Source organism: Salvelinus sp. IW2-2015, linkage group LG23 (genome assembly GCF_002910315.2).
Source record: "Salvelinus sp. IW2-2015 linkage group LG23, ASM291031v2, whole genome shotgun sequence".
NCBI lineage: Eukaryota > Metazoa > Chordata > Actinopteri > Salmoniformes > Salmonidae > Salvelinus > Salvelinus sp. IW2-2015.
Genome location: NC_036863.1, coordinates 40,502,427 through 40,523,271, shown reverse-complemented (window position 1 = coordinate 40,523,271; position 20,845 = coordinate 40,502,427). Strand labels below are relative to the sequence as shown.

Genomic DNA, 20,845 nt, shown 5'->3' with positions numbered 1-20,845 from the left:
TGCTATATATGTAGGTAACTTACTATGTAGGTACACAATAATCACAAGTACCACTCAATATACACTTCATTCTAAGTAGCTAAATCCTGTGCAACACCTAGTAATTACAGTACATTGTACTTAAGCAGATATTACATGTACTCTGTGTTGTACTAGTGTGTTTATCCTCCAACTTGGATGGCAAGGAGGTTTAAGTTGTCATAACTGGTAACGTACATATTAATTACATATATGCTTTTAAAAAAGGGATCACACCTGTATGACCCCCAGCGATGTCGACCTATATTTGAGCTGTTTCTGTAAACACAACCAAGTTAATCCATACGGTACACTTTTTGGATGATAGTTGAGGGGAGATTTTGAATAGTGCATTCACGGGTAGGTAATTAGAGCCCATTGAGCCTCCGACCTTTGTAATCTAGGACACCCACAGCACATCTGTCCACGAGAGACTACCTTTGACCGTTGCTACTGAATTGAATGTAGCTGAGAGGAAACGAAACACTAAGTTCAAATCTCCTAAGCTTTATCACGTGATAGACAGAAGAACTGACCAAGTGACTAATAAGTCCATCAAAATCAAAGCTGTGCTCCATTGGGCATAACACACATAGTGTGTTATTCAGTGTTGTATAACACAACATAGGAGCCACTCAGCTATCATCAACCAGCACCCAAAGGGTTACACCTCATCCTTCACAACTCCTTATCCAGGCCCGAGGGGGCCTTCTGTATTACCCTCAGTCCCCTTTCCCCAGGCTCCTCTCTGAAGTAAGCTGGCCTCTACCAAACTTTTAGATATTCATTCACTTATTTATCTTTTTCTGCCTGCTCCAGCAGGTATATTTAATTTATTTACATTTTACCGATTTTCTTTTCTTCTGAGAGTTTGTAAGGGTTTCGCTTCGGGACTGCGAGGAGAGATAACTCTCAAACCCTTTTCCGTTCACACACATGCGAGGGCGCATACACACGCATACACACACACATCACACAAACACGAACACTCCCCTTCCCTTCATCGGTGGGAGTCAATCTCTCTGTACCATGTGCAGTTATAAAGACTGCATAAGCCACATTCACATGGTACTACTAAACTTCAGTTAAAGTGGAAGTAATCTTTCACACATTTGCCTCCCAAACATTTTTGCCTGCCCTCATGAACAACAGTGGAGTACCACACACCCCCGCAGTGAGGGGGAACCCACAAGCTCTGGGGGCCCCCTGGAGGTCGGGGCCTTCCCCCCCAGATAGAATATGAACACATCATAAGAATTTTTTTTTGGAATAACAGGACATTAGTTTTAAAGCTGTAAAAATATCTCTCAGCCTCATGGCTAAGTGTGTAGAAGGCCTAGCTGTTAAGAGCGTTGGGCCAGTAACTGAAAGGTTGCTGGTTCAAATCCCTGAGCCGACTAGGTGAAAAATCTGTTATTGAGCAAGACACTTAACCCTAATTGGTCCTGTACGTCACTCTGGATAAGAGTGTCTGCTAAAATGCAATATGTAGAACTGCAGGAAATTAGCTATGAAACGGCACATTTTTCTCTCTGTCCCATGGCAAAATCTGCAGAATTGCATGAAATTTGCTGTTTGTTTTGGGGGGGCTTGTTCGGACATTGCAGGTGGGCCCTGCGAAACTGCGGAATGCCAGTGTGAAAAAGGGCTATGATCACACTGCTGTCCTCCTTAAACCCTCTGTACATATATTCTCATGATTCCAAAGTCTTTGAGTTTGCGGATCCTGAATTAGCTTCAAGAAAAAAATGACTCCTCCATCCACCCGTTTAATCAGGCCAACTCCAACTACAGATGTGCCGCAGGAAGCATGCATGCCCAGTCCTCTTGTACACACCTGGCTGGCTAGCTGTGTGCCCATTTCCCACCAATCCTAGGACTTTCTTCGCCTCAGGCTGATAGTACAATGTCCCTCAGTCCAGACAGACATACTGTCACAATGTATTACTATGAAGGAGTTATTCACCCAGTCTCTCACAGACATCTTAAAATCCCCACTATTCTCTGCTTTTTGGTTTCTGTTATGTGTTTGTGTCCTTAGCTTGGCCTAGGTCTATTTAGGCTGCTCTTTATGTGGTCCCTCCCCACAAAGTGGCAAGTGTATTCTGATTAGGCTATAGGTTACATGCTGCATGCATTAGAACATTTACAATATAGGCCCATTTGAGACCCAGAGAATTAAATGCTCTTATTAAGGATATACACTATATATGCAAAAGTATGTGGACACCCCTTCCAATGAGTGGATTTGGCTATTTCAGCTGACTGGTGTATAAAATTGAGCACACAGCCATGCAATCTCCATAGACAAACATTGGTAGTAGAATGGCCTTATTGAAGAGCTCAGTGACTTTCAATGTGGCACCGTCATAGGATGCCACCTTTCCTACAAATCAATTCGTCACATTTCTGCTCTGCTAGAGCTGCCCCGATTCAACTGCAAGTGCAACAACGGCTCAGCCGCGAAGTGATAGGCCACACAAGCTCACAGAACGGGACCGCCGAGTGCTGAAGCGTGTAGTGCGTAAAAATCATCTGTCCTCGGTTGCAAAACTCAATACCGAGTTCCAAACAGCCTCTGGAAGAAACATCAGCACAAGAACTATTCGCCGGGAGCTTCATGAAATGGGTTTCCATAGCCGAGCAGCCGCACACAAGCCTAAGATCACCATGTGCAATGCCAAGTAGTGTAGTGTAAAGCTCGCCCCATTCGGGCTAGGCCCCTTAGTTCAAGTGAAGATAAATCTTAAAGCTACAGCATACAATGACATTCTAGACGATTCTGTGCTTCCAACTTTGTGTCAAACGTTTGGGGAAGGCCCTTTCCTGTTTCAGCATGACAATGCCCCTGTGCACAAAGCGAGGTCCATACAGAATTGGTTTGTCGAGATCGGTGTGGAAGAACTTGATTGGCCTGCACAGAGCCCTGACCTCAACCCCATCGAACACCTTTGGGATGAATTGGAATACCGACTACGAGCCAGGCCTAATCGCCCAACATCACCGACCTCACAAATGCTCTTGTGGCTGAATTGAAGCAAGTCCCCGCAGCAATGTTCCAACATCTAGTGAAAACCCTTCCCAGAAGAGTGGAGGCTGTTATAGCAGCAAAGGGGGGACCAACTCCATATAAATGCCTATGATTTTGGAATGAGATGTTAGACGAGCAGGTGTCCACATACTTTTGGTGTGTAACCAAATATGGACCTATAGGCATGTGGCTTTTAGTCTAATAATTCTTGCTATTATAATTCTGCTCACAGATGCAGGCAGCTCTGATAGAATGTCGCCCATTACACAAAGCCATTAACGGATTAAAAGCTTTCCGTGGTCTTCTGGTTGCTTCACCTACCTCATCCTTTAGAGCCGTCAAAAGACAAGATGGGCTCCCCTGAGAGTTGAGCAAAAAGGGAATCAGAAGATATTTCACTGTGCACGTGCCAAAGACTGGTGAGGGCGGAACTGAATCAGCTCAAATAGGACGGGAGACATCCCAGGTGTGGAGGCTCTCCTGTTTAGAAAATTACCATGATAAGTACTTATCATGCACTTTCGCAGGGTAAATCATTGGGCCCCACCATGGCAGCGATATGGACGTGAGGAGATAAGAGTGCTGAGTAGTTGAATTAAAACAGCTTATATGCATTCTGGAGCTCAGGGTTGTGGTTCGGGATAGACTAGCCTACTAGCAGTCACCGATTTGGATCCGTAATGGACTTGTTTGTCTTCTATGTGGTTGCATTTTGCACAAATTGGCAAAGGTTTTCTAGGTTATTGCAAAGATGATCTATTATATTACCAAGACAGTCGTGTGACCGTTCTAACAACGGAAATACCTGTCCTCAAACATTTCTAATAACCTGTTTTCGCTTTGGATTAAAATAAAAATGTTATCCGTTTTAGAATAAGGCTGTAACGTAACAAAATGTGGAAAGTCAAGTGGTCTGAATACTTTCCGAATGCACTGTATATCAGTGCATTTGCAACAGCCTAAACATTACGAAACTTCTATTCGATCAAGTAAGCCTCATGTACAGTAATTCAGCACTCTCATAGACTTTGATACAAAAAAATCCACACTTAGGTCGGCTTAACTCACGAGKACAGTTTTTGGGGGAATAAATCTGGCCTGATGTCCTTGAGATTTGTCCTCAAAGCTTTTCCAAACATTATCATGTCAACTCATAGATTTTGGGGGTCGGCAAGTGAGAAGGGTCCGCATCTTTCGTCCTTCCTGATTAGTCTACTTTATGCACCTGCAATAACACTGCATCACACAGTCATTGAAACCATCTATTCTTCTAACCTTTAATATGCTCAGATAAAACGGTGGAACACCATTGATCTATGCGCCAGACAAAGGGGTCGGCACGTTAGTGAAAAGTCAAATCATCCAGATCCCCATCCAGACATGCAAAAAGTTCCACACCGAAAACAATAATTTTTTACATTTTTATTATTGTACGTAGTCTTTTTCACACAGCATTGTAAATTCTCACATTTGATGGAGAACCACACAGTGCTCACACCTGATTGTAAACTCACACCATCAGGCATGAATAGGGCACGGCGGAACTCATGGCCATGAAGGTGGATGGTGTGACACAGGTAGGGATGAGGAGGGCACTGTGTGGCTTAAAGCAGCGGCGATGGCTGGGACATTTTGGCATTGCTGGACTCTGAAGTTCGAGATACCTCATTGTCAAAATAAGGATCGATATCGCCCCTAATCCGGTGGCTGTTTCATGTTAAACTCAGCCCACTGTAGTGTCCTTCATTCCTTTCACCAACCGAAGTCTACATAGACACGGTCAGTGCAATGCGCTTACTATGTTACTTGGATAGTTTCTAAGTGTCTCACTGGGCTCATCCATAAATAACAAGGGTMCATTTTCTAAATGGCGACCATTTTGATACTAATGGACAGAGTCCAAGACTGTTTGAGAGGGCTGGCAGAGAGGCCGGCAACTGCTCAAGTTGAACGTATTAACCAGCTTGCCAACTGAGGATCACTTTCAAGAAGTGGCCTTACACCATATCCACAGAGTGTTCATTCAACAACTCTCAGGAGTGGTGTGATTCAGACAGCTAATCCTATTTTACACAACTGTGCGGGGCTTGGTGGCGTCGGCTTTGTAAATGAGCAGTTTGATTCTAATGTGGAACATGATGATCATCATATACCATACTAAAAATGACCATCAACAGGGATATCAAGGTCAACACAAGCAGGACACCGCAGAACAACAGTGTTTCACTGTTACAAACAGACAGAGAGACTGACAGATGCTTGACCATAATCCGTACATATACACTTACAAGAGGCATACATAAGATCCTGTAACAGGGCAGATCCAGCCCTATATGGCACAGCTCACTCTCAATGATAATTACAACAAGAGAAAAGAAAACACAAAATATATATACACATTTTCTGTTTAAAGCATACATAAGCCTACCATAAAATAAAGCTTTGTACAAGTATTTGATGGTACAGTGTTTGTTGTTTCAACATGAAAGGAAAAGAGTAGTAGATGTAGAGGCATGTTGTCTGTGAGGGGCAGCAGATGATGGTAAAATACACACGGTGGCAGAGTGATGGGAATGCATGTACGGGAGAGTAGCGTTGTCTGTCTGTGAGGCCAAACTGAGGTGGAGGCACACAGTTCAGGACGTTAAAGCACACGAGTAATAGAGTGGAACAGACACTCGCCTCATAGCCACAGGCATGAAAGTCAATCTGAGAGGGCCTGACTACAACAGCAATGCTACTGAAAGCTTTAAGAGCCCTTTCTCTCTCTCTCTCTCTCTGCATCTACGTCTGTCACTCTCCCCATCTTTCCCAAATCCCCCACTGTCTCACTTTTTTCATTCGCTCCCTCTCTACCTCTCCCTTTATCTGTGGATTTATTTGAGTACAAAAACATTATATCAACTCTGCATTGGGTATGGTAATAGATTACAAGATATTTTTGTTCTGAGTGATTAACCAAAATGATTTGAATTTCATTTAGTTAATTTTTTTTCTGTGAGCTCGTTGCTAAGTTTCTGTAGAGGTAAATCAGATCAAGCCCAAACTGTGTGATGTAGTAGGGAGTTGTAGTTTCCAACAGGCTAATATTCTACATAGTTTAGCGCAGAATATGTGGTAATTAACCACAATGACCATATTCCACACGGAGACCTCGATAATGGAGACGGAGAGAAGAGAGGACGTACGAGATGGATAGAAAGCAGTTGCTTTGTGAGGTATCTCTACATGAAAATACATGATTTAAGTGATTGATAGTTGGTATTCAGCAGTCATAAAAGTATGCCTTATTTACTTTGAAGAATTACTTAAATAGTGATTTTGTCAGACAGCGGCGGCCGCTCTATAGACATAAGATGATGACTTGGAATTAAATAATAAAACCATCAAATAAAACAAAATATTGTATTAAAGCAAAGTAATGTAAATAAATGATGGTTAATAAGTGATGAGCAGTAATGGACAGTCACTACCACCATGGGACTTTTACTTGACTTTTTATTCTGTGTTACAGAATTCAACCCACATAATGCTTAGTGCATTTAATGTGTAAAAAAAATGATTGAAACCGAAATCGAAAACCGTGATTATTTTTTAAATAATCGGATCGAAACCGAACCGACCTCAAGAAGCGCCCTCCTGGGTCAGCACTAACGTCATTGGATATTATTAAAACCATTTGGCCATGGGGGAAATATGTGTGAATACAGCTGTACAAACAAAACCGACGTGATACATTTAGAGTTGGCACGCTCGTTCTCTCTTGCTGTTCGCTTGTATGGCTTATGCTCATATTTATTTAGGCTGTTTCAGTGTGTAAATCAATGCTTGTCGCTCTCGCATCATCTCTTGTGCGGTCACTCACTTTGACGACCACTAGCATAAGGATCCATTGCCAGGCAGTGAGAAATGACAGTGCCTATTAAAAAAGAACAGCAGTCGTCTTGAACGTCACTGTCCAGATTGGAGAGGGTGTTGGGCTCCACTAATGCCATCTTGCCTGCTTAATTAATACTCAGAATTAAGTCCCAGCGACTCCCCTCACTGGTGGCAGATGATGTAAAGAGCTGCAGCACAAATATGCCCTGTAAATATTTATCTCGTTTTAGCATCATGTAGTATCTGTGAGAGCATGAGTCAGATCTAACATCTCTCTCTAGAACGGAAAGAAGTCGATGAATACAAGTCACGTACACAATTCCACAGTCGAGTAGTTTCCCCCTTTAACTCTCACCGACAGCCCTTTACCTACTTCCCCTCAGGTGGGAGTTAATTTTGCAAGTTCACAAGAAAATGAGCGATGCAAGAAAGAAAAACATTAACATCAGCAAAAGATTTATCAGGCAGCGAGAAAGAGGCTCAATGTGATGCTCAATGATCAGAGCTGCCAGAGGCTCTATAGTACTCCCCCTCTCCCTCCCCATGTCCTCCTACTCAAACACAGGCAGGAAAGGTATAGCTAAGTGTGATAGTGTCTCTCCAAAACTATAACAACACCTAGGGATAGAGAGCACTTGTGAACTACAGACAGCAGTAAATTGGTTCCTCTCTCCCCTGAGCTCAAATCCAGCACCTGCCCGCTGAGCCATCTAATTTCATGTTTTATTGCTTATGTTGTTTTCCTCTGCCATTGTCATTATTCGAATTTGGTATAATTATTGTGCCTGTGGTGGGTTTCTCAGATCTCCTCCACAGGGCTGAGAATAAGTGGTGTACAAACTGGAGAGGTCAGTGGCATCTAGTCTGAGGTGGTGAAGAGGGGTGCAAACAAGGAGAGCAACATAGAGACAGGAAGGAAGTGCAACAGAGGACTCTGTGGTTTAGCACAGAGTGGCTTGCCCAACAACCCTCGTATCCAAGGGATGATGAAAGAAAGGAAGTTAACGAAGGAGAAAGAAAAGGTGAGGTGAGGCATGGCATGGCACAAAAATCAAAGGAATGAACTGTCATGGTTCCACCAATCACTGGTCATGTTTTCTTTGAGATAGGTGCTGTTTACTGGCCTTGGGCGATGAGCTCCTCATGAAGAGGGAGAGTGGAGCTGGATAGCCAATCTTGAGACAGGCACCGGACAGACAGCCATATCGATTCATCCAGACAGACCTTATTAATTCAGCCATTGACTTATTTATCGGCCCAGGTTGTTCAACTACGTCTACTTATGTGAGAGAGGAGCAGAGAGATGGGCAGCTATGAATACTAAAACAGATCGCAAGTAGACAGAGCAGGAGAGGAAAGATAGAGATTACAGAAAAGGACCAGTTGTTGGAAAGTAAGAAAGTAAAACAGAAATAATGAAAGTAATGTAAACCAGAAGAAATGTCCATTTCCTCCTTGTGGTCGTTCTTCCCTCAGCCTTAAGTCTCCCCATCAGTCCATTCTATCTCATTGCCATGGTGGAGGTGACCCAGTGGATGTGATACTGTAGCTGAGCATAAGGGAGGTAGTAGGGGGGTTCGTTAACCCTGACACCCCCAGCCCAGCATGGCAGCGGGCAGCAGCAGCAGCAGCAGAGGCAGCATGGGTACTGTTTGGCCTGACGCTCCTCTATGGCCCCCTCGGGCCCCGGAGCCCACACTAGACTTCTCCTTCTCAGAATATTGAGGGATAACGTTGAATTCCTGACTTTCCTTCTCTTCTTCCTCTTCAGTGTCTTTCACCTGAGAGAGAGAGGGAACGTGATAATTCAGAATTCAAACAGAGCCAGGGGCGCACCTTTGGTTTTAGAAGTGGGGGACACACATTGTTTTTTAAATATCCGGTCGGATAAACACTCCAAACAGCCTACCCGGCTGCTTGGTAGGCGTCCGCATGGTCCTAAAGAACACCATTGCCTCGTTGTGTATCACATTCCAATGATAAAACTGGTGGGGGACAAAAATGCTATTTCAGAATGTGGGGGGGACATGTCCCGCCCGTCCCCTGTGAAAGTTGCACCCCTGAATAGAGCGAATGGAATTGGCAGGTAATTAACCATCACATACAGTCAGTCCATAGTGTATCTGCTTGTTGTAAATATGAAACATCTTGGCAGTAAACAAGCTCGTTAAAACGATCCATTATTTGTGTGGAATAGGTAGGCTATCATGAGCCCTCTGACAGCGTTAAACTCAACTCAGCGTTAAAAGTTGCTTTTCAATGTAGGTGTTGAATCCCGATTCGAAAGGTGTCAGCATCTTTATTATTAGAAAGAAAGGTGAGCGTCTTGGTCACGGAATAAGATCACCAGAGTGAGGAGAAGAAAGTGGAAGAAAATAAGTGTATTACATAGGAACATCTACAACCTGCACTCAGAGGGAGGTAGGTTTAGAGGTTAGGGGGAAAGAAGAGAGGGGAGGGATTGGAACGGTGTAAAGGATTGTAGCGGAGGAGAGGAGAAAGCGAGTGAGAGGGATTAGGATGACAAGAGAAAGGGGGAGAGGAGACAGATGGGTGTGAATAAATTAACATCAACACAAGAGGATTGATGCTCCCTCCTGCAAACACCTCTGGCTAATCCTCACGCACAGTGAGTGAGAGAGAGATAGGGAAAGAGACAGAAAGATTGGGAGAAATAAAGGGAAGTAAAGGTAAAAAGGGAGGTGCTGGTTCTTGTTCAACGCAACAGTAATGTGTTGACTGTGACCGTGAGCCGTGTGTTGAGTCAGATGTGTTGGGAGTATATATCAGGTCAGTTCTGTGCGTGAACTTTGACACTCAGGCAGCTCTGTTGGCACTCACGTCACACCGTAGGTCATCATGCAAATCACAGAGCATCTCAGTGAGAACCTACCGAAAAAAGCTTTTCGGCCACCATTGTTTTTAAGTTACTGTACAGTATTTAAGCAGTCTGGGTTTGGTGAGGCAACGAAGAGTACTTATACTCACACTGTTGCGTTCTGATAAAACGTTGACATTGATCTTGTCCTGAAAGATGCGGGGGGAGGGGGTGGCAGACGCGTGGCGACGAGGTGGCAGAGTCGTGCTCTGCACAGGGCGAGGGGAAGAGCCACCCAAATAACTGATAGCATTACCTGAGACACAACAGCAGACATCATCATTACCACCACCACCCACATTATCATCAGCATTATCATCATCCCATCATCCCCATTATACCCACTGCCGATGAGGCCAAATGTCCTCAGAACATTCCATTATTCATAGCAGCCATGAATGCGTTGATCAACTGGGCATTGAGGCATGGCAATCGTTCAGCTATTCACCTCAGTTGCAATATGGGAATCAGACACGAATGAAACAGTTTCAATTAACACTGCTGTCCATCAATATTGTAATTAAGTGCTGGGCTACAGTATAACATACAGAACAAGTAGGCAGCTCTCTAGGGCTACAGAGCGCCCGCTAATCTATTTGTGTGATCTGCTGATTTCAAGTGGGCTCACAGGACCAGGGATATTGCTGGAGCAGCCTCTAGGGGATGTCATTGTAGGCGGTTGAGGGAGTGTTACTCACGCAGACAGACGTTGCTGTCAAACATGTGCAGGATGCGCAGACAGTCCTGCCACTGGTTCCCACTGCCCTCACAGCTGCACCACTGGGACACGTCCATACTGATATTGTTCACGTAGTTGGGGGTCATGATGGTGCCTGGAGGAGGTTGTTGATTAGAGATGTGTCAGCAGGCCTGACTTCTATACGAACTTTGGAACGTTTGATCCAAAGCCAAACAAGGCAATTGGCTATGAAATGAGTGCCTACCTATACCCTGGGGTTAGCAAGAGCTAACAACAATGATCTGATTATAAGGCCAGTCAACTCAGAACTCTATCTCTAGCATTGTTCCTTCCTTGTGTTGTTAATCCCTCTTCCATCCCTTCCCTCCATCTCATTTCATCCACCCCCTCGATCCTGTTCTTTCGCCAGCTCACCTATGAGTCCAGCGTAGGCCTTAAGGCAGACGGCTCCACTCTCTCTCATGCAGCCAGAGGGAGAATGGGACGAGGGCTGGCAGTTGTGCTGGAAATCAGCCAGCCGAGATCTGACAGACACACACACCAACACAAACATTCACACAAACCCGCCCAAACACACACAAAGGGAGACAAACATAATTGTAAACAGGTGCCAATATTGGGTTGGCAACTTGGCGATGTAATTTTCTGAGGGCACCTTTACAGTTGTGTTTTTGGGGATTTAGTACCTAACGAAAGGCAGAATCCACAGCACATGAAAGCCTACAGAAAGATAACCTTCCACCTAGGAACCTTAGTGTTACCACACGCAATGTTTATTTCATAGACAATTTAAAAACATTATCTGAAGCATGATGAGAGGTGCTGCATCATTATTATGAACCAGTGTTCATTTTGGCACTCTTTTTGTAGATTTAGTCTAGTCTTAGTCATTTTGACTAAAGTATCATTTAGTCTTAGACACATTTGTGTCATTTGAATAATGATTTGGTCTAGTTATTGTCCAAATGATGAAAACAGTGGGCCATTTTAGTAAACTAAATGTCCTTTGTCACATTTTAGTCACMTCACATTTGTGTTCCCTCAGTAACCTACAGTAAACATAAGTCACTGACATCCATGTGCACCAACATACATGTCATTGTCTTACCAACGTACAGGATTTTTCTGCATAACATCCTATTCTCTTCMCAACAGAATAAATATATATAAGAATTATYTATGCCATGTAAATTCCTAATTCAGCCTACGTAGATATTACATACAAAACAAACAGACACACAGGAGTGCAGAGAGAGAAAGGGAGCGAGAGTAGCGCAATCACCAGATGGTGCTGCAAAGTATTGGCAAAGTGGAATGGGTTGCACCTCCATCACTTGGTTGTGTCCTTGCCATTGTTATCAGCATTCCACAGACGCCGCAGCCAAAAGTAGAACGGGGGCTAATGACTTTGAACTGGAGTTAATGACTGTTTCGCCCAATGATGTCGTCGAGTCACTAAACCTCGAGTCCAAATCGAGTCCCAAGTCCCCTGTGCTCGAGTCACGAGTCCCTATGGCTGAAGTCAGAGAGCCAGTGCTCAAGTCGTGATCCAAGTGCTCAAGTCTGAGTCACCGGGTCAACATTAACTTAAAATAAAGTTACTTACCCAGTGTGATATAGTGTAGTAGCAAGTGGAATTTAGTCAATAAACTATTTGCTCTCCCTTTTCCATTCTTTCTGTGCCACCAAATATTTGCATTGAGGCTACTGGTAATGTTGCCAGGGCCAAGTTTAGTTGCAAGACATTCTTAGAACGTTGCATATGAAAATACCATGAATAAAGCCAACGTTATTCCTTATTCAACATGTCAGAGAGACATGTTTGTTCTACATAGCACATTTCTATCTGAAAGTTCCAAAACGTTGAAAAACTAGATGATTACGTCTAGATTTTTTGGGGCCCCTTTCTGCTTTCTCAATGACATTCAAATCAGCATTGAAAAAAGGCACAAGTTTAAGTTTGTTCCACCTAATCGAGTCTGACCACAAGTCAGAGACAACTATAATACCATATGCGTTTGATGGATTGCAGGAAAAGAGCAGGAATAGCCATTTATTGTAGGCTATAGAGGTTGACCGATTATGATTTTTCAACGCCGATACCAATACCGATTATTAGAGGACCAAAAAAAGCTGATGCCGATTAATCGGCCGATTTCTGATGACAATGATTTTTTATGACAATTACAACAATACTGAATGAACACTTTTATTTTAACTTAATATAATACATAAATAAAAATCGATTTAGTCTCAAATAATGTCACGCCCTGACCTTAGAGAGCCTTTTTATGTCTCTATTTGGTTTGGTCAGGGTGTGATTTGGGGTGGGCATTCTATGTTTTGTTTTCTATGATTTTGTGTTTCTATGTTTTGGCCGGGTATGGTTCTCAATCAGGGACAGCTGTCTATCGTTGTCTCTGATTGGGAGCCATACATAGGTAGCTCTTTTTCCCTCCTTTCGTTGTGGGTAGTTGACTTTTGTTAGTGGCACTTATGCCCTGTAAGCGTCACGGTTGTGCTTTCGTTTCTTGTTTTGTTGGCGACATTGAAATTAAAGGAAAATGTACGCTCACGACGCTGCACTTTGGTCCACTTCTTACAACGGCCGTGACAAATAAATGATGAAACATGTTCAATTTGGTTTAAATAATGCAAAAACACAGTGTTGGAGAAGAAAGTAAAAGTGCAATATGTGCCATGTAAAAAAGCTAACGTTTAAGTTCCTTGCTCAGAACAGGTGAAAGCTGGTGGTTCCTTTTAACATGAGTCTTCAATATTCCCAGTTAAGAAGATTTAGGTTGTAGTTATTATAGAACTATTTCTCTCTATACCATTTGTATTTCATATACGTTTGACTATTGGATGTTCTTATAGACACTATAGTACTGCCAGCCTAATCTCGGGAGTTGATAGGCTTGAAGTCATAAACAGCGCTGTGCTTCAAGCATTGCGAAGAGCTGCTGGCAAATGCAGGAAAGTGCTGTTTGAATGAATGCTTACGAGCCTGCTGCTGCCTACCATCGCTCAGTCAGACTGCTCTATCATATCAAATCATAGGCTTAATTATAATATATTAAACACACAAAAATTCGAGCCTTAGGTCATTAATATGGTCAAAYCYGGAAACTATCATTTCGAAAACAAAACATTTATTCTTTCAGTGAAATACCGGAACCGTTCCGTATTTTATCGAACGGGTGGCATCCATAAGTATAAATATCGCTGTTACATTGCACAACCTTCAATGTTATGTCATAATTATGTAAAATTCTGGCAAATTAATTACKGTCTTTGTTAGGAAGAAATGGTCTTCACACAGTTCGCAAYSAGCCARRCGGCCCAAACTGCTACATATACCCTGACTCTGCTTRYAYRGAACRCAAGAGAAGTGACACAATTTCCCTAGTTAATATTGCCTGCTAACATGAATTTATTTTAACTAAATATGCAGGATTAAAAATATATACTTGTGTATTGATTTTAAGAAAGGCATTGATGTTTATGGTTAGGTACATTGGTGCAACGACAGTGCTTTTTTCGCGAATGCGCTTGTTAAATAATCACCAGTTTCGCGAAGTAGGCTGTGATTCAATGATAAATTAACAGGCACTACATTGATTATTTGCAACACAGGACAAGCTAGTTAAACTAGTAATATCATCAACCATGTGTAGTTAACTAGTGATTATGTTAAGATTGATTGTTTTTTGTAAGATAAGTCTAATGCTAGCTAACAACTTACCTTGGCTCCTTGCTGCACTCGCGTAACAGGTGGTCAGCCTGCCACGCAGTCTCCTCGTGGAGTGCAATGTAATCGGCCATAATCGGCGTCCAAAAATGCCGATTACCGATTGTTATGAAAACTTGAAATCGGCCATAATTAATCGGCCATGCCGATTAATCAGTCGACCTCTAGTAGGCTACAATCCAAACTATGTCTTCCAATGGTGCGACTGCTATCTGCATCCAAAGATTATCCAACTTGAATAAACACTTGGAGGTATACGACAGCAGTGGTGTAGCCTACGGGCGATACGGATATAAATGATTATTGATATCGACATAGCACATTGATGAGAATTACAATGCTGCTCTCTCATTTAGCTATTTGTGCCTTAAGGATTGTGGTTGTTGTGTATGGCTGTTCACAAATGTGGACGTGTATTTTAACCCAATACTGGTTGAATTGAAGAAGTTTAAGCTGCTTATCAATCATTGTTTTTTTTTTACTAGTGGACAGCCAGTGGAAAATGCGCTCTTGGAACAGCTGCAGTGCGGATCCCAGCCTATGGAATAAAAGTTTAAGGGAGTTCCTCCATTCTAAACTCCCCCGTGGTGTTGTGCATTTTTTTCTCAACTCGAAGCAATGAGCCCAATCAGTCCTCAATGACTACAAAATCATAAACAACAGAGTAGGCTAATAAGTCCTTAGTTTTTGGGTTATACTCAGGCAAAACCGTTTGGCTATATTTATATATATTTTGCCATATTTCCAAGTCATATTCTTGAAGATCAAGGGATATTAAATTAATTGGAATGACTTTTTTTATTTTATGTAAAGATATAGCCTAATAATATTATTATCTGTAGTAGAAGCCTACATATCCAAGTAAAATGCAACATCCATTTATGGCCAGCTATGTAAACTCTAACATTGACTTATCCTGCAATAGATGTCGTTCAATTGGTAATATTTTTTTATTCTTAATTTAATGCCTCTTGAGCAGGTTAACGTTTATTGGGATGAGTCTTGTCCTTGAGGCAGAACTAATTCCGCTAGATGGGCCAGCTGCAAAGTCAAAATGGACTATATTGTACAAATTAAGGAAAACAAAAATGTACATAAATGTAAGGTTAAGCATTAGGATTAGCCGTGTGGTTAAGTTTAGGGTTAGGTTAAAAATCATCAGATTGTATGACTTTGTGGCTGTGCCAGCTAGTGACCACTCTGCAAAGCTGACTCCAGAACAAGATTCATGACGAAGCACGCTAACCTGCGCCTCTTTAGGGGAAAGTAATATAAAAGTAACTAAAAGTAATAAGATTACAGTGCCTTTAGAAAGTATTCACACCCCTTGACTTTTTACAAAAAAAATTGTGTTACAGTCTGAATTTACAATCGATTAAATTTAGATTTTTTGATCACTGGCCTACACACAATTCCTCATAATGTCAATGTGGAATTATGTTTTTATTCATTTTTACAAATTAATTAAAAATGAAAAGCTGAAATGTCTTGAGTCAATAAGTATTCAAACCCTTTGTTATGGCAAGCATAAATACGTTCAGGAGTAAACATTTGTCAAATAAGAAATTGCATGGACTCACTCTGTGTAAAGACTGAAAAGATTTGGCATGGGTCCCCATATCCTCAAAAAGTTATACAGCCGCACCATCGAGAGCATCCTGACCGGTTGCATCACCGCCTGGTATGGCAACTGCTCGGCATCTGACCATAAAGCTCTACAGAGGGTAGTGAGTACGGCCTAGTACATCACCGGGGCCAAGCTTCCTGCCATCCAGGACCTATATAATAGGCAGTGTCAGAGGAAAGCCCATAAAATTGTCAGATTTGATTTGTGTGCAATAATAGTTTTTTTTGTCGTTTTTTTTACCACATTTTCTCCCCAATTTCGTGGTATCCAATTGGTAGTTACAGTCTTGTCTCATCGCTTCAACTCCAGTACCGACTCGGGAGAGGCGAAGGTCGAGAGCCGAGCATCCTCCAAAACACAACCCAACCAAGCCGCCAAACTGCTTCTTGACACAATGCCCACTTAACCCGGAAGCCAGTCGCACCAATRTGTCAGAGGAAACACCGTGCAACTGGTGACCGTGTCAGCGTGCACTGCGCCCGGCCAGCCACAGGAGTCTCTAGTGCGCGATGGGACAAGGACAACCCTGACGGCCAAACCCTCCCCTAACCCGGACGACGATGGACCAATTGTGCGCCGCCCTATGGGTCTGAATGACTGCCTCATCTCGGAGAGGAAGAAAACCACTCAGGGATTGCACCATGATRCCAATGGTGATTTTAAAACAGTTACAGACCTTAATGGCTGTGATAGGAGAAAACTGATGATGGATCAACAACATTGTAGTTACTCCACAATACTAACCTAAATTACAGAGTGAAAAAAAGGATGCCTGTACAGAATACAAATATTACAAAACATGCATCCTGTTTGCAACAAGACACTACAGTAAAATTTGAAAAAATGTGTCAAAGAAATTATATTTTTGTCCTGAATACAAAGTGTTATGTTTGGGGCAAATCCAATACAACACATTACTGAGTATTACTCTCCAAAACATTCACTGTTTTGCCAACATGAATGAGAGGAGGATGGCATTGGTGTTCAACTAGTCTACAAGTATGGTGAGTCCCCCAAAAATATTTTACTTGCGCAATACTCACACAATTCAGTCCCATTCAAAAACCTTTTTTCCCTAACCCGTACTCTTACCCTAACCTTAACCCAAAAACGTACCCTTAACCCTAAACCTAAACCTAACCCTAGCACCTAACCCTAACTCTAACCCTAGCTCCTAACCCTAGCTCCTAACACTAACCCTTAACATAATTGTAACCCTAACAGTAATTCTAACCTTAACCCTAAACCCCCTAGAAATAGCATTTCACCTTGTGGGGACTAACAAAATGTCCCCAGTTGGTCACATTTTTGTTTGTTTACTATTCTTGTGGGGACTTCTGGTCCCCACAAGAATAGTTAAACACGTCCACTCGCACACATACACACATACACACACACACAGGCAGACATAAATCAGTACCATGCACAGCCACATGATATTTAGCAACATTGATTGGACTAAATAGTTTTTAGTTGGCTGGATGTCCTTTGGGTGGTGGACCATTCTTGATACACACGGGAAACGGTTGAGGGTGAAAAATCCAGCAGCGTTACAGTTCTTGACACAAACTGGTACACCTGGCACCTACTACCATACCCTGTTCAAAGGCACTTAAATATTTTGTCTCGCTCATTCACCCTTTGACTGGCACACATACACAACCCATGTCTCAATTTTCTCAAGGCTTAAAAATCCTTCCTTAGCCGGTCTCAGTATACAGCCGTGTTGATTTGTCGACGTTTAAATGTTTAAGTGTAAATGGTGCTGGAATAGCGGAGGCAGGGCTCCTGTAGTCTTTGTGCTGCCTTGCTGTAACTCCATGGTTCTAAATCAGTCGTTGTTTATTTAGTAAACTGTCGAAAACATGAACATGCTTGACCATGCTACAGGTCATAACGGTTTGTTACATGCAATATCTGCTTTGTGAACTTCACTGGACAGATGTTGCTCTCTGGTTTTGTGATGAAACAAACGTATGTGTAGTTGAATTTATTCCGCCACTGTGTGAGTGTTGTCTTTTTGTTGTCACGGCCTTATTGTATATCACGGTGGCGTATGAACGAAGAGTTTATAGAGCAAACAACGCAATTATCCCCTACAGCTTTAAATGTTGCTCCCCTACAGCTCACGAAGCTGATGTAGGCTGTGTGTGGCGAGTGTGGTGTGTCCTTCCCACTGCTGAACACAACTGCCCTGCGCATCTGTGCTGCTAATATTAGTTGTGCTTATCACAAAAGCTCTCAATCTCTCCAAAAACTCCTGTCCAGTCCACTTAGTAGTCAGATTTTAGTCAGAGATCATTTCATCTTGTCTCGTTTTAGTCAACTGAAATGATTTTTTTGTCGTTGTTTAGTTATAGTTTTTTTAGTCTATTTAGTCAGTTATAGTCTCCTCAATTGCAACTGAAAAATGTGTGTTTGACAAATATTTTAATCACTATTTCTGTTGACAAAATTAACACTGTTATAAACATATTGAATATTAGCTTTGGATGTTACCTGTTGCATGAATATTGACTTTATAGGAACACTGGGAAATAGACTCTGCTAGTCAAACCCAGTGGTGCATTCATAATTCACAGACTAACACCTCTAAACCTGCTCCCCAAGCATACTCATCCATACAAAACACCTCTGAGCAGCCGGCGGAATAAAAACACTGCAGCCTGGGACAGAGCTAGACACAGAGACATTAGTCTTTATTATTATGAATGTCATCAATGTTTCCATCCAGCCATTTATGTGAATAAAATACCTAGCGCACGAAAAAAAGTAATGACCGGGCTGATGGAAACATTAACAATTTGTTTGGTGGATATGGTAGGATCTTATTGAGGGTCTTATTCTGGTAAGATAATGCTCGATGCTTGGCTGTCATTTGACAAATACAGATAATATCGCTCTTATCCATAATAATCTCATCATTTAGGTAGCCTACCCCCACTCTATCTGTGAGCTGTTGGCTAGAGCACATGTACCAAGACCAGAGTGGGGACATTTTCTATATAATGCAATAGTTTTTGTGACAAAACCATCAGTAGAGTTGAAAGTGCGACGGAGATCCATTTAACTTGTATTTTTCATTCGTTACATGGTATTTTAACGGAAAGGGTTATTTTTATGTTAACTACGTCATCACGCATAGCCATTTATGCAGATTTTAGAATGTTCGCATGAAAATCTGTSGCAAATTGGATGGAAACCTAGATAATTATGAAGATTATTGAAAAACAGGGCCTCCCGAGTGRCGCAGTGGTCTAAGACACTGCAACGCTGTGCCACTAGAGATTCTGGGTTCGCGACCGGGAGACCCATGGGGCGGCGCACAATTGGCCCAGCRTCATCCGGGTTAGGGGAGGGTCATTGTCTCATCGCGCACTAGCGACTCCTGTGGCGGGCTGGGTGCAGTGTGTTTCCTCTGGCACATTGGTGCGGCTGGCTTCCGGGTTAAGTGGGCATTGTGTCAAGAAGCAGTGCGGCTTGGTTGGGTTGTGTTTTGGAGGATTCACGGCTCTCGAGTCCGTACTGGAGTTGCAGCGGTGAGACAAGACTGTAACTACCAATTGGATACCATGAAATTGGGGAGAAAAATTTAAAAAGATTATTGAACAACCTCTTCTTAGGGAACTCTTCTGTAGGGAACTCAAACCTCTGAACTCTTTGTACTGTAACTATTGTACTGTATTTAAGGATCTGAAGTTGAAGATTCAGGTGATAGTTCATGAAATACTTACTGTATGTACATCCAGTCCTCTCCACCTCTGTCTACCCTCACACTCGCTACAAAACCTCCCTTCACACTCGTGCGCTATAACGAAATCAGTTAAGCCCTCTGCAAATACTACGCTAGTTATGAATCTTTGCATTGTGATTATAACTGTTAATATGCCTCAATACAGTACTTAGAGTTGAGTGGAAAAGTTTAGTCTGATGTCACACCTCCCAGTAACCGTGTTTCCCCAGCCAGCTCAGCTCACCTACACAGCTTGTCCCTGGCACAGTAGCCCTGCAGGCTGAGGCAGTTGGGCTTGCCGTCTCTCTCCTCATAGGAACACGACGGTACGATGGTCTTCCGCCGGCGCTCCCCACAGAGGGCATCGGAGCAGGGGCAGAAGAGCAGGGCAAAGCTGTACTCCTCTGGTACCCGCTCCAGGAAGCGCCGCAGCGCTCGGTGGCACTTCTGTCTGTTACAGCTGCCGTCGGATCCCGGTGGCCGCTTGGTGCAGGCCACAACATACTCCGACCTCAGAGAACCACACTTCTCATACAGACCACAGTCCTGGGCTGCCTTCAGACACTGGTTCTGCCCATCCAGAGGCAGAGAGGAAGCTGGGAAGAGAGGGAGAAAACACAGAGAAGAATGGAGGAAGGTGGTGTGTTTTGGGAAAAGGGGCAATGAATAACAGAGAAAGGAAGACAAAACCATAAAATATATGATTCTGGAACACAAAAACGTCCCAGACTGACATGGGGTGTGTTCGTAAATTCACTCTGGGGTGCCAGAGTGTGCTCAGAGTGCGCTCTGGGCGTACTTAGATTCAGAGCGTTGTCAGATTGTCCGTTCGCAAATCCTGAGCATTTCGTTCTCGGAGCGTCCAGAGCGCACACTGGACGCTCGGACCGAGGAGTAGGGTTGATCCAAGCGTTCTGACCACACATTGGCAGTCAAGCACCCAAGCTAACTGGCTAATGTTGGCGAGCTTGCTAGCTGCTTCCAGACACAAATGAGAGAACACCTCACTCTGACCATTTTACTCGCCCTAGCAGAGCTGGTTAGGCTGTTTTTATGTTGGTGACTGTATCTGCTACTGGCAACAACTTAAATACACTTTTTTGCCGACGTTTACTGACACCGGCCATATTCCATGGGTGTTGAGCGTTCGTAAATTGATCAGTTATTCTGCGCTCTGGCACATTCAGATGAGAGTGCTCTGAAATTGGAGTAGATAGCCAGAGCGAAT

General features: G+C 43.0%; 1 protein-coding gene across 1 annotated transcript in view; it reads right to left on the bottom strand.

The window, feature by feature from the left end:
* Positions 1-4,456: 4,456 nt before the first annotated feature.
* The window catches only part of LOC111950924 (GDNF family receptor alpha-4-like), a 50,139-nt gene continuing 33,750 nt past the window's right edge, over positions 4,457-20,845 (bottom strand). The window contains exons 4-8 of the mRNA XM_023968864.1: positions 19,862-20,213; positions 10,921-11,030; positions 10,505-10,639; positions 9,917-10,062; positions 4,457-8,709 (exon numbers count right to left, since the gene is read on the bottom strand). Of these exons, the coding sequence (XP_023824632.1) occupies positions 8,509-8,709; positions 9,917-10,062; positions 10,505-10,639; positions 10,921-11,030; positions 19,862-20,213 (944 nt within the window). The 3' untranslated portion in view covers positions 4,457-8,508. The remainder of the gene's footprint in view (positions 8,710-9,916; positions 10,063-10,504; positions 10,640-10,920; positions 11,031-19,861; positions 20,214-20,845) is intronic.